This window comes from Lolium perenne, chromosome 1, assembly GCF_019359855.2.
Source record: "Lolium perenne isolate Kyuss_39 chromosome 1, Kyuss_2.0, whole genome shotgun sequence".
NCBI classification, from domain to species: Eukaryota; Viridiplantae; Streptophyta; class Magnoliopsida; order Poales; family Poaceae; genus Lolium; species Lolium perenne.
Window position 1 is genome coordinate 160,789,618 of NC_067244.2, and position 12,608 is coordinate 160,802,225.

At 41.1% G+C, this 12,608-nt stretch overlaps 1 protein-coding gene across 2 annotated transcripts in view; it reads right to left on the reverse strand.

Moving 5' to 3' along the window:
- Window positions 1–2,154: 2,154 nt before the first annotated feature.
- The window catches only part of LOC127310242 (uncharacterized), a 31,670-nt gene continuing 21,216 nt past the window's right edge, over window positions 2,155–12,608 (reverse strand). The window contains exons 42-62 of one of the 2 annotated variants that reach the window (XM_071819506.1): window positions 12,294–12,554; window positions 11,385–11,573; window positions 11,248–11,284; window positions 11,042–11,166; window positions 9,999–10,922; window positions 9,841–9,914; window positions 9,426–9,768; window positions 9,252–9,350; window positions 9,024–9,179; window positions 8,189–8,370; window positions 7,604–8,110; window positions 6,949–7,126; window positions 6,728–6,864; window positions 5,684–5,810; window positions 5,283–5,504; window positions 4,852–5,211; window positions 3,914–4,072; window positions 3,367–3,843; window positions 3,226–3,278; window positions 3,032–3,140; window positions 2,155–2,906 (exon numbers count right to left, since the gene is read on the reverse strand). In XM_071819506.1, the coding sequence (XP_071675607.1) occupies window positions 2,565–2,906; window positions 3,032–3,140; window positions 3,226–3,278; window positions 3,367–3,843; window positions 3,914–4,072; window positions 4,852–5,211; window positions 5,283–5,504; window positions 5,684–5,810; window positions 6,728–6,864; window positions 6,949–7,126; window positions 7,604–8,110; window positions 8,189–8,370; window positions 9,024–9,179; window positions 9,252–9,350; window positions 9,426–9,768; window positions 9,841–9,914; window positions 9,999–10,922; window positions 11,042–11,166; window positions 11,248–11,284; window positions 11,385–11,573; window positions 12,294–12,554 (5,061 nt within the window). In that variant the 3' untranslated portion in view covers window positions 2,155–2,564. Of the gene's footprint in view, window positions 2,907–3,031; window positions 3,141–3,225; window positions 3,279–3,366; window positions 3,844–3,913; window positions 4,073–4,851; window positions 5,212–5,282; window positions 5,505–5,683; window positions 5,811–6,727; window positions 6,865–6,948; window positions 7,127–7,603; window positions 8,111–8,188; window positions 8,371–9,023; window positions 9,180–9,251; window positions 9,351–9,425; window positions 9,769–9,840; window positions 9,915–9,998; window positions 10,923–11,041; window positions 11,167–11,241; window positions 11,285–11,384; window positions 11,574–12,293; window positions 12,555–12,608 lie in introns of both variants that reach the window. The other variant, XM_051340928.1, reaches the window with a different exon arrangement.

Here is a 12,608-nt window from a genome sequence, read left to right on the forward strand (position 1 = left end):
TTAGGCGTGTCTTCACTGATTCATGACGGGATGCCCAAACCGTCAGTCTGGCCATCTGTGACGCGAGGTTCACCACATTTTCTCAAACCGTCAGCATCACGTCTCTATGACAGTTTTTGCACATTTGCTGACGAACTAAAATCGTTATGGGCATGCGAATTGTTTGTAGTGGTAGGAGGGTGTTTAACTCCATCGTGCTAGCTTGGAGCTCATGGAAACACTACGGGCACGTTTGGTTGCCTGGGCCGGATTTGGGGATAACTGTGCCAGGGAGAAGGGAGTGCATGCGCCTTGCAAACGGGGAACGGGCCAGGATTGGCGTGTCATTTTGTTTCTCGTGAATTGGCGTGTCGTTTAGTTGCTCGCGAATTGGCGTGTCGTTTAGTTGCTCGCGAAGATTCTTTTTGGCCCCATGGAGATTTGGTCTTTGGCTGATTGGTTGGCCGGTTTTAAGATCATGTAGCAGCCCAAAACGAGAATGTTGTTGTTTGGTTGCAAGCCAAAATTAGACTCTGATTGCCTCTTCCCTTAAGTGGTGAGGTTACCAGTGATCTATCAAATAGCGCACAAGCAAGCATAGAAGCCAATATCACATTAGGTGTTTACGATCGACACGACAATTGTTCAACACTACCGACACAGACCAGCAAGTTCAGACACAAGACGCCCCAACAGTTCAGTCAACTCAACTAGACTCACGTACCAACAAAGCTTTGGGCTACTTCTTCTACCATGATACACCTGGTGGCATCGCCATAGTCTGGGCACCTGGTCATGACCTCAGTGTAGGTGTGGTCGAAGATGACCACATGGAAGATGCCCGTGGACTCCTTCTTGAAGGTAAGGAACTGGGCTATCTTGAGCTGATGGGCGATGACGAAGGCTGCCCACCCCTAGTCGATGAATGCATCGTCGCCTACTTTCCTGGTAGTTATCCTCCAGCTGCAACCAGCGTTGCTGTGGACGAGGATGTTGGAAGGGATGGGACGAACGAGTAGATGAACTCAGAAGGGATTGGGAGTTGGCCCAAGGTTGGCTGGAAGATGATCCTCGGGAAGTGTTCATCCAGTGTACAACATCATCGTTTGTACATAGCATAAGCTAAATTGGAATCATCCTAGTGATTGCAGCACAAAAACACCTACTCCTCTTTGCATCTACAGTGAAAAAATCTGATTCCGATCTAGAATGGATCTACCGCGGTTGCAAAGTAAACGAACAGATCTAAGCAGATCTAAGCAAACCGTAACCGTGAAGCACGAAATAGCTCAACCCAACTTCTAAATAGACACGAACAATAAGAAATCATCTATTTGAACCCGATCCTAATGGCTTCAGTGGGGCGTGTTTTCGCAGAATGACGACGAAGACAAGGGGAAGAAGGTGCATACCGCCATTGTTCACGTCAAGGATGAGCTCGAGGTCACGCCCGAACTCGAGTAGTAGGCCCCACATGCAGTGCAGGTTGCGGCCGAGGTCGCGGTCATTTTCGCCGGCGTGTCCTCCTCTAGTCCCACTCCTCCTCCTTGTGGTGGTGCGGCGCATTGGTCGACGGTAGAGCAACCGCCCTGGTGATGTGATAGTTTTGGGCAGAGGGGGTGAGAGTGGAAAAGAGTGAAAGGAAGGAGAGGGGGCGGTGAGACGATTTATGCCATGTGTTCCCAAAGGGACGCGACATTTCCCTCTCTATTCGACTCTTCCCCACGCGTGTAACTGTGAGATGACTACACTCTACCCACCCGGGCTAGCTTTCTTCACTAACTTCTTATTGCAATAACCCATTCCCGGCCAAGCCCCTTATCTGATGCGGTGGAGATGCCCGATCATGATTTCCTCAGTGGGAAAGTTCCCCCTTTGGGTCCAGCATACCAAACAGCCCATTATTTGTACCACCCGACGCAAAGAGAAGCTCAGGCTACCAAACACACCCTATCATGAAGTGGGATAGCTGGGAGGGAGTAGACATGTAGCGAGTAGTTTAGCTGGATGTGTTTTGACTAACTTTGTGTGCAACATTCTGTCAATCTTGTTGAACCTGCACGACATTGTGCATGGTCCACAAAGCCCTACGGCAGCAAAAATGCAGAACTGCCCTGTTTTGCCTAGCATGAAGCAGAAATGCAGAGCCCCACAGCAGCAGCAAGAACAAGCCTCTGTGTTAATGTCCCTCCTAAAAAATGTGATGCTCAATCACATGATGGCAGGAAAATCCGTCAAAACATGTTACAGAATGTACAACCACCATCCCACCTACTAGTTTACACTCAAGCCGATATTGCCCAACATCAAGGACAAATACAAATCCCAGCAACAGCAGAAAAAACAAAGCCAGGCCATCACATTACTTTTCCCCGCAAAAGTGCCATGCTCTGTCACATAATGCTGGGAAAAACTGTACACAAATGTCACATATCCAAGACCAACCATCTTGCACGAGATTGCTGGATCTTCCCTTTTGCCTATTAAAGTTTTCCTGGACTCGTGTAATTTCCTACTCCGTATATTATATACATCGCTCTTCATGTCTCCCATGCACAGCGCTGTCTGCTTCTATCCTCACAGGATCATAGAATTTCCGATGCTTGTTGTAGATACCACTCCGCTATCTTTTTAGGCTTCTGTTGAGACTGCTCTTTTGGCAGACGGAGTGCCATGAATTGCAGCGAACTGCTCTGAACTTGGTAAACATAGCATCCCCATGGGTAAGCATCTGAGGAAGCCCATACAATCTGCTCCTCAAATACTGCATCTTCCACAAGTCTCTCATTCACGCAGAAGGCGCAATCAAGAGGGGGCTCCTCAAAAGCAGATACAGCCACACATCCCAGAGCCACGTATCCTTCAGGTGGCCTTGGTTGCCATAATGATACAGGGCTCCTGTAATCCTCAGCACAATTTCTCCAAACCTAAATGCATGCCAACAGAACAAAACATGAATTCAGTTTTGCATAAGCAAAATATGGTATACTTCAGTACAACTGAACACTGACTAGAAGTGACCTCGGAGAATGTAACAAGAAAGAACACTGACCAGGTCATAGCCAAGAGGAAGCACAAAATTCCCGTTGACATTTTTGTAGATAGCAGCAAAATGCGGCGGATGGATGCCAGCATGAGCAACATCTCCAACTGAGACATACCTACAAATAAGTTTTCCATACTTTCAGCATCTTTGTAGAAATAGGTACACTGGATGTCTAAATGGATACAAGTCTAGTTTCATACCCACTAGGGCATAGGGGCCTCCAGATGCTAAACATCCTTCCATCGTCTGCAACCTGGAATCGTGAACTCATGATTGTGGTTAAAATAGCATATTTCAGGAAATTTGTCTTTTGATCTCTATGAAGGATTGAGCCAACTTACTTGCTTCCCAAGTAGTTTACACCGGCTCCGAATTTCTTGTTCACTGCTCCACATTTTCTGGAAGTTAACTGTATGATTTATAAGTCGATGCTCAACATTACTGGACGCTCCTCTTGAGCTTAGCAAAGGCCTGGCATGATTCTGAGGTTCCCTTCTGTCATCATCTGATGCAAAATATACAGGGCGCTGGCCAGAAGGAACCTTCAAGGGCACAACTTTCATGCCTGTCTGGTGAGATCTCCACATTTTTCGTATTGAAGAACATAGTAGAATAGCCTGAGGTTCGCGTTCTTCATCAACACTGCACTTTATAAGCCTTACGAAGTTTTCAGTCCTCCTGAAATTCTTCAGATGTATGATTACATGTGAAGGCCTCTCATACCCAGCTTTTGCAAGCTCTAATGCAAGCACTTCTTCCCAAGGGACATCCCAGAGTATTTTGGAAGGTTTCTTGTCCATTTTATCTAGATCCAAGCACTAAATAAAAGGACTAGTTTAGTCACATTAAAGTAATGCACCAAGAGAACCAGAAAAGTGGAAGTCTCACCTGAAGCAGTATTACCCGCTTGTTGGTTACTAAAGCAATCCTCTTGTTTTCCACAATAAAATGATCTTCATAGTAATCAGACCATGCATACTTAGAAGGTTCTCGAAATAAATCTGTGCATGCAAAATATCTGCTAGCTTCTGCCAGGTAAAGGGCCATCTATAGAATGGAGCAATAAAACATTAGTGTACAACATATCAGTAGCTTTCTCACTAAGCCATGCATGCTGCTTGACCAGATTAGAAACTCAATCTGGGCGCTCAATCAAAGAGAAGGATGAATTTTATCGCGGTGAAACAAGATCTATATTGAATTGATATCTTACTGGTTACCAATTGCTATTATTATGAAATTAATTCTGTGATTGAATAGTATTCACAAAGATATTGATCGTCTCTCTCTAAAAAAAAAGGATATTGATCGTCAAAGTTATACTACCTCCATCCCAAGGCTTAAAGCTTATATTTTTTTGGAAAAGTCAAAGCAAGTAAAGTTTGACCAAAATTTTAGAATAATCTATCAATAAATATGATATTTTGTAGATAGCACATGAAAATATATTCCATTATCTATCTAATAATATTAATTTTGTATTTGACATGTTAATGATTTTTTATAAAAACTTAGTCAAACTTAACATAGTTTGACTTTCTGAAAAAAATATAGGCCTTAAGCCTTGGGATGGAGGTAGTAGTAGTTTATTAACGCATTACATGATACCATTTTTTTACTGGAGGTAAGTATTAGTAGTATCTATCAATTTTTTTACTGGAGGTAGTAGTAGTATCTACGGAGTAGTATATTTTAGCAAAATTATCAGCTTCCAGATGATTATTTGCTAATTAACTATATTAGTCAATTGACTTAAATACTCAAGCTTCTTCTACTAAAAGAATCACTGAAGCAAACAGACAAACAAACATGAAAAAACATTGCACCTGGCCAGCAGCTTCTTCACTGTCATACTCTCTTATGACACCATCTCTGTGAAAAGCACGAGGATCTCTGATCCGCTGAGGAACAAATTTGTTATTCAGAATATTCACACATTTGACAAAGCTAGCACTAACTCCATCAACTGTCAAGGAGAAAAAATCCAGGGCACCGCTCAAAGGTTGAACAATACACCCCACAAAAGCACGACCAAGACCATGTGCAATGCCAATAACACCATACTGCCTGGCACTCTCAACTGGCTTTCTTAAAACACCAGAAACCCCGAAAGCCAAACCCTGAGCAAATGCTTCAGTCCCTTGAACTAGTCCATCACCAACGCCAGTGATTCTCCTTGACCAACCCTGAATCATAGTCAACTTGAAAGGTCTGTTGGGATTAATAAACAAGGATATAATAAGACCAGAAATTTTACCTGCTTTGATCGAAGTTGAAGGAATTGCCCGTCAGTAGAGAGCTCCGCAAATCCTTTACTGAGTGATGACAAAGTTGATTTTGTCACCCCAAGAAAATCTACAGAAAATATTAGATGCAGAGGATTGTGTATGAGGTCTCTTTTGATTCGGTTCACAATAGCTGGGACAATGGCGCTCTTCCGCATAAACCGGCTTTTGTGCATGACCTTCCTCAGATGCACCTAAAGCAAACAAGAGATAGAATTAAAGTCATATAATTAACAAATATGACTTGTGCAAGAGGTTCACATCATAATCTAACTGCGCTAAGCGGGCATTGGACAAGAAACATGATCTTCGGTAAGTAAGTCAATTTTGATTTGCTTCCGGAATGATTTGCCAGTAAATAATGTTAAGCTACCTGGATCTTGAATGCATTGCCCACAGCAGATAGGACAGGGCTCCATATACCAAGGACACCATGTGGCCTTTGAGTAGGTGCAGTTTCTAGAGATATTTTCAGCCTTACTTCTGAAATATCAATAAGCCTGCAAATTATAAAATAATGTCATACTCTAGTAAATTCTGTTAAAAAATAATAGAAACAAAAGTCAATGCTTTCGCAAATTTATCACTCAAAATTAACAATACTCAACTTAACTAGAGTATATTATCTGAACATAAATTGTTATCATGCGTGTTTCGACTTTGTGGTTCCCGTAACACTATTAGGTAGAACCTAGTGAAAACCTGAATGAAGACATAAGGATTGTTTACTTGGTCCAGCAACAAAATTACCAAATTCCAGCACACTTTCTACTGAGAGAAACATGATGTGACAGATCTAGATTCTCTCTAGATTGAATGGTGTCACTGCAGAAGTCTTGCACATAAATTGGCCCATGATGCTTACCCTGCATTAGTTTGATACTAGGAAGTGATGATATTTACACGTCTTACTCAGAATAAAGAAGTTTTAAAATCCTCGCTCATGCTAACACAACATAGTCCATGAAGATACTTCCTCACTCATACTAACAACACAACACAGTCAACTTCGACCACGCACAACCCCACATCTCTACCCTTCTCGACGCAGTTCAGGCCAAGGCCTTTTTCGCAAAAACGCAAAAAGTATGTGTTTCGATTCATTTGATAGAAAGAAGTTTTTTACAAGCCCAAGAGAGGGCGAACACCCCACCACACAGCTCGACCCAAAGAAGCTAGCCTATGGGAGTAGTTGGCGAACACATGACCACTCAAAACAAGAAGACGAACACCAACTATGGCGCACATTACAACCGACACCACCATACTATCATCGGCCTAGAAGCAAACCACACAAACACCTAGGGCACCACACCCTCCCAAAGCCCACAAAGGGGAAAGAGAAACTCACAAATAATTGAAAAATCTAAAAGCTGCAGAACTTATGAGGCAAATTGACGTCAACATAGGTACTTACTCTATTCGTATCTCGGGATCAACTTCAGTGACAGTTGAGCTGCTGGAGGTGCCAACAAAGCGAAGATTGTTGTAGAAATCAACCAGTGCCCAAATAATAGGTTCATGAATATTCAACCTCCATGTTTGGTCGGTCACCTAAAATGAAGAAAATTGTCCACTTAGTACTGCTGATCCTGTATAGATTTGTTTGTCAAAAAACTGCAAACCAACAAATATTACCCGTATATAGACATGTGGATAGACTTGAATACCGTTTGAAGCTACATTGCTTACAGCAATGTTCGCTTTGAAAACGGGATGATTCGAATCGGGCATGCTCTCAGTTGCGAAAACAACAGGCATTATGGACAATGGCAATTGATTATCTAGTTGCAACTGGCCTATGATCAACTTAAACCTGAAAAACGTTATACATCAGCACAAAAATTCAATGGTGCAAGCAATATTAGGATAAGAGAAGAAATCTATGGGGCACTCCTTTTTTATTTGAAACAAATGCTACCTCAACCACTCAACCATTGCAAATCCTGAAAGGGGCAGCGATTTTGCCTAAACTAAGCAGCTGGTGTAGTACAAATATGAAAGTGACAACAAACTGAAGGGACATCCTAGGCCAAACATTTCTATGAAGCAACACATGCACCTTTTTAACCAGACTGTAAACATATCACTTCAGGTTCAGCATGGTGTAACTCTATTTGTCATATTTTTTTTTGTCAAAAGAGCCGCTTCAAGAACTACCAGACTTAAATGATGGACAAGGTGAAACCCCAAAAATGAAAACGCTCACTCTTGCTCAGAAAAGAAATGTGGTTCTCCGCAAACATGTGTATGCACGAACATAATTTTGATCAAACATGTATGTGCAGCTTACCTGCTAGTGGTCCCAGAGTCATAACCAGTCATGTATGAGATGAAAACCTTCTGCAGATTTAAGTACAAAAGCTCTCTCGGCTTATGATCAATCAAAGAGACTCCAACAACTCCTAGTTCAATAATAAGCTCTAAGGGTCCAGCTCCCGTCTCAGTCTCATTTTGCTTTAACGTAGATGCAATCAGTTCAGATTCAGGTTCAGGTGAACCCTCCTGTCTTCTTGGGCAATCGGCAAATTTCAATATTGTGATATCAGCAGTCTCAACTATATTGAACTTGATGCCATGCTCCCCAAAACTGCTGGAACTTGCAACGGGGTTTTCCAGGTCAACACAGTGGAAACTAGTAACATCTCCTTTCTGTATGCTAACATCAACAGCTTTCTGTCCATATGGATCATCCCAAGAATATTTTCTGGTTGAAAGTGGTTTCACTTGGATCCAAGTATCTTCACCTAAACCAGACTGGCGAGTTCCAATAGTTGTATTGCTTGTCCGGTTCTCGATCCTGAAAGCAGTCATATGACGGTCATAATTAGAGAAATGAGGCTACACTTCCACAAGCTGTTATAAGATCATTTAATACCTGATCGGCCCATCTGCAGGGCCCAAACGGAATACAACCAAGAATCTTGAACCTTCCTCGTAACCACGTATTTCAGCTTTTACGAATTTCTGTGTATCATCCTGCTTTCTCATTGCTATTACAATGGTATCTTCTTTTACTATATCCAGAGGCTGACACCAATCAGTATCCATCAATCGGACCTTCAGATAAGATAGTTCGTAACTGTAAATATGCCTTATAACAATTCTACCAAGAGTGTATAAAATGAAGGGACTTGAGATATATGGAAGGAAAGTAGAGCTGTAAAGAACATCCAAACATGATGTACAATAATTCTCGTTTCCGAGGCAATGCAGCCATAAATCATGCTATTTGCAATTTTTAGTACAAATAGATGTTCACGGAAGCAAAGCAAGGAAAATCCAAAGAATGGACATTTAAGACTTAATGAGAATAGGCGGCACAAGGCCAGTAGGTCCAGTGTAATTTCATCAGCCCTCTTAGATAAGCAAAACCATTAAATCATGCATACTCTCTACTATTTATTCTTGTACAAGAGACTCTCTACCTTCCATACAATATTTTATAAGTTCATAGCTATATATACTATGCTGAAATGCAAATGAATAATAAGTACATATCTACATATAATACACTGAAATGCAAATGGATCAATGAAAGGTTCAATGTACATAACTTAAAAAGCATCTGTTAATACAAATGTTGCATGAACAACCAGATAACGTATATAAAGAGTCACAAAAGATTTTGTTAGTTCCGCATAATGGCTTCATGAGCAATTCATGCATAGATTACTCTATCTGGAGCTAGAGTTACGGATGATAAGTATTACCTGCAGTTTGTCAGATCCCACTTCATCAGAGTACAAAAAGGACACTCTCCTGTCATATGCATGTAGGACCTTCGGCTCATCTCCAGCACTAAGTTTTAAGAACAAATCTTGTCCAACCCTGTTTGTAAACGTTGTGTATGGGCGTACATATATAACCTGTTGTACTATGACATGAGGTTAACTGATTCAACAATTATTTTATGAAGTTAAAGATTAACGTTCAGTTACCTTTGTTGGAACAGCCTGATATGAGCATGGCTTTGAGCAAAGAAGTATATGTGTGCAATTCCCATCATTATCATGGGCAGAAAGATCAACTGAACCATCCTGAAGAAACAAAAAAAAAACATCTTAAGAACTAAAGTGTTTCACAGAAAAAAAACTCGAAGGATCCAAGCTAACCATGTCACCAAGAGGTGATAGTTCTTTGAGAGCTCCAAACTGTCCTCCTCCATGTCTGCAGACAGATGCTGAGAGACCTAAATCCTTAAAGTTTAACCCAGATGCTATGGTGTATCCATCGACCAATTCTTCATGTTCTATATCATAGAGAACTTTATCACTTCTTTCCGCACGTGGACGCACAAGATAGCGTCTCTTGTCTCTTCTTCCAGTGATATCAATAAATTGCAAGGTAAGTGGAGGCAATCTTCCAAATGATATCCAATAGGGAACATATATTCTGATAACCCTTGCCATCAGATAGTCCTTATCACTGCTTTGTTCCAGCATAATCTGTACAGTTCTACAAAAGAACAAAAGCTGTAAAGTATTCTACAACATTATCAACAAAACATTTCCAAGTTTGAATTCTCACCTTCCCGATAGAGAACTTCTTAGATTAATGAATTTTGATGGAACTTCGGTGGGATGTGATATTGGGACAGGTTCCTTGGAATAGGAAAAACACATGTGAGCACTCACGCTAATAAAAAGCTAAGGCGTCAGATATGAAAGAAAACAATTTACACATACATGTACTGATTCCCATCCCCCATGTGGAACAAGGGACAAGTACAGAGGATTTCTTGGATCAACATTTTGAACCTTCATAAGGCTACCAGGGTTTAATGTACCCCGGGAGCAGCTTGTCTCTTCCTCATCAAGGCGGCTGGCACTAATAGTGTAATGTGCAGGAATGGGAAGATAATATGTTAACGATAACGGGGATTTGATAACTATACTCCAATCGTATATTGGATCAGTTCGAACATCTTTGCCAATCTCCTTCGCTTCTATACTCAGGCAAAACCATAATCCTTGACAAGTACTGGAAGATCCATCTATCTGTGAGCAGAACAGTAAGTTTTCGGATTCATACATATCTGATACACATATATCTAGGATCTGCTCATTCCGGAACTCGGTCTGACTGCGCCTCTCCTGGACATCACTCCAGGAGTGCTGCACGCGTTCATGATGAATGTCTGGTCTTAGTTGCAATGTATAAGCCACAACAGGATGTGAGAGGCCTGACAATGGGACTGGAATGGAGGAACCAGGCTCCAACACTCCTATTGCTATTTGATCATCCTTATCAGTATTCTCTCCCTGGCCACCTACTCCCTCACTTTGGGAATTTCTTCCTTTTAGACGCAAATCAATAGCAAAATCAGTTGAATTGGTGATTGAAACCAGGGAACGTATGCCAACATATCTGTTGCCCTCCTTGACAGTTGCTTCACTAGCAATCACACAATCACCAAACCTCCAACATGCTGCTGGCACAGCATAGTTCAACTTCATATCTGTCCAAGGACCATCTTTGGAAGGACTAATTTGAATATATCCGGTCCTGCTTCTGCTAGGACCAACTCTGTTTCCTTGTTGAACACTAGCTCTACCAGAAACAAGCACCGCAAATCTTATTTTTCCACTAGGTTTAACAGTTTCACCTTCCTGCATAAGTATATTTAACGTCAAGCAATCCTATTCAGATATATATTTCCCAAAAGCACATCATGCATTCTATTAAAAAACTAAATGACTACTCTACAGCCTTGAACATCAGTTCTCACCACCGTCTTGGTTGACATAAGGTCTCCTAAAGTCAGTTCAAACTTTGCAGAGTCATAACTTGAGGTAAAAGGGAGCTTTTGCACTACTTCCTTCAGTGGAGCAGAGTAAATACCAACCGGTTGACCTGTCAGTAAGACAGGTAGAATATAAATAAGTGTAGGGAACACGAAAAAAGGTAGCAGTTAACAAAATCACAAACCTCTACCAGCATCAAGGACAAGTAGTTCCAGAACATAATTCTCCTGACATGTTAGTTAACAGAAAATATGGATGTTAGACCAATTACCACAGTAAGAGAAACAAATGACATGGATACTCAAAGTAAGTGCTCAATTTACATACCTCGGATTCGACTTTGAAAAAGAACATTTCATTCCATATCACGTTACTGGTGATTTGTGAAGAACTTTCTCCAGGAGCAGCACAAGTACGGGCACTTTGTTGCTGAATACCAGATACAGAACTACCTCCGGAATGGAGTCGCACTGCGGTCATATACTCACCAGTTGCTAATCCTTTACCATCATGGATCTGTGAAGGAAAAAAAAACAAGTTTAGAGCAGAAACTTGTCTCTTTTGTGAATTTATTTAGCAAATAAGTTATTTAAAATTCATCATTGGACACAGGAAATGAATGATTTCAATAAGTTAGATACTTTTAATCACAAAATAGGTATATAAAGAACAAAGAAGCACAAGAGGCACTCAATACTGAACATTTTCAGGGAGGCCAGGCTTGATTCTAGCCTTCCAAAGACAAATTTTTTCAGGTACATACCAGTGTTTCGACAGGCCTACCACATGTGCATAGGAGCAGTTGACCCATGTGGCCCATCTGGTCTGGGATTGGCCCATGAGGGTCATAACTCTTGTGTAATATTCTATTGCTAATTAGGAGAGTACAGCATAGACATTCTCCTACCTACCTACCTACCATACCAAATTCTCATTTTGTTTGGAGCTTTAGTTGTGGGTTGCAAGTTTTGTTTGTGTTTGCTTCAGCTTTCAGTTTAATTGGATGTACCTTGGTTCCTACAGACTAAACATTACAGTACATTTATTAGCAATATACTCTAGTAGGGCTCTCCCTCTTGTTACGAAATATTAGCGTCATATATTCAGACGGTAATGAAAAATGCAATGAGAAGAGAATAAGCAGATAGGGAGTTTACAACTACATATTTTCCAACAGACAAGCATCATGCAAACATGAAAATGTGACAGAAATGCTTGAAAGAAGAGAAGACTTGCCTCAGCATCTGCAATAATAGCAGTGATCATCAGAAGATATGACCTAATAGATTTCCCTTTCAAATGAGAATCCAGTAGATCCCTTGAAGCTGGAACTTTTATAGATCGATCATCTCCAGATGGCAGTAGAGTAATATCTGAACTCCTATGTTCAGTTGTTCTTACATATATGTCTTGACCAAGTTTGTTTTGTGGGATAACATAATAACTTCTTCTTTGATGCACATCAAGAATTGAACTCTCGGGAGGGGAAGATGTTTCCTGGTCATTGAATGAAAGAACCCTTATTCAGTAGATGGATGCCAAAAGAAATGA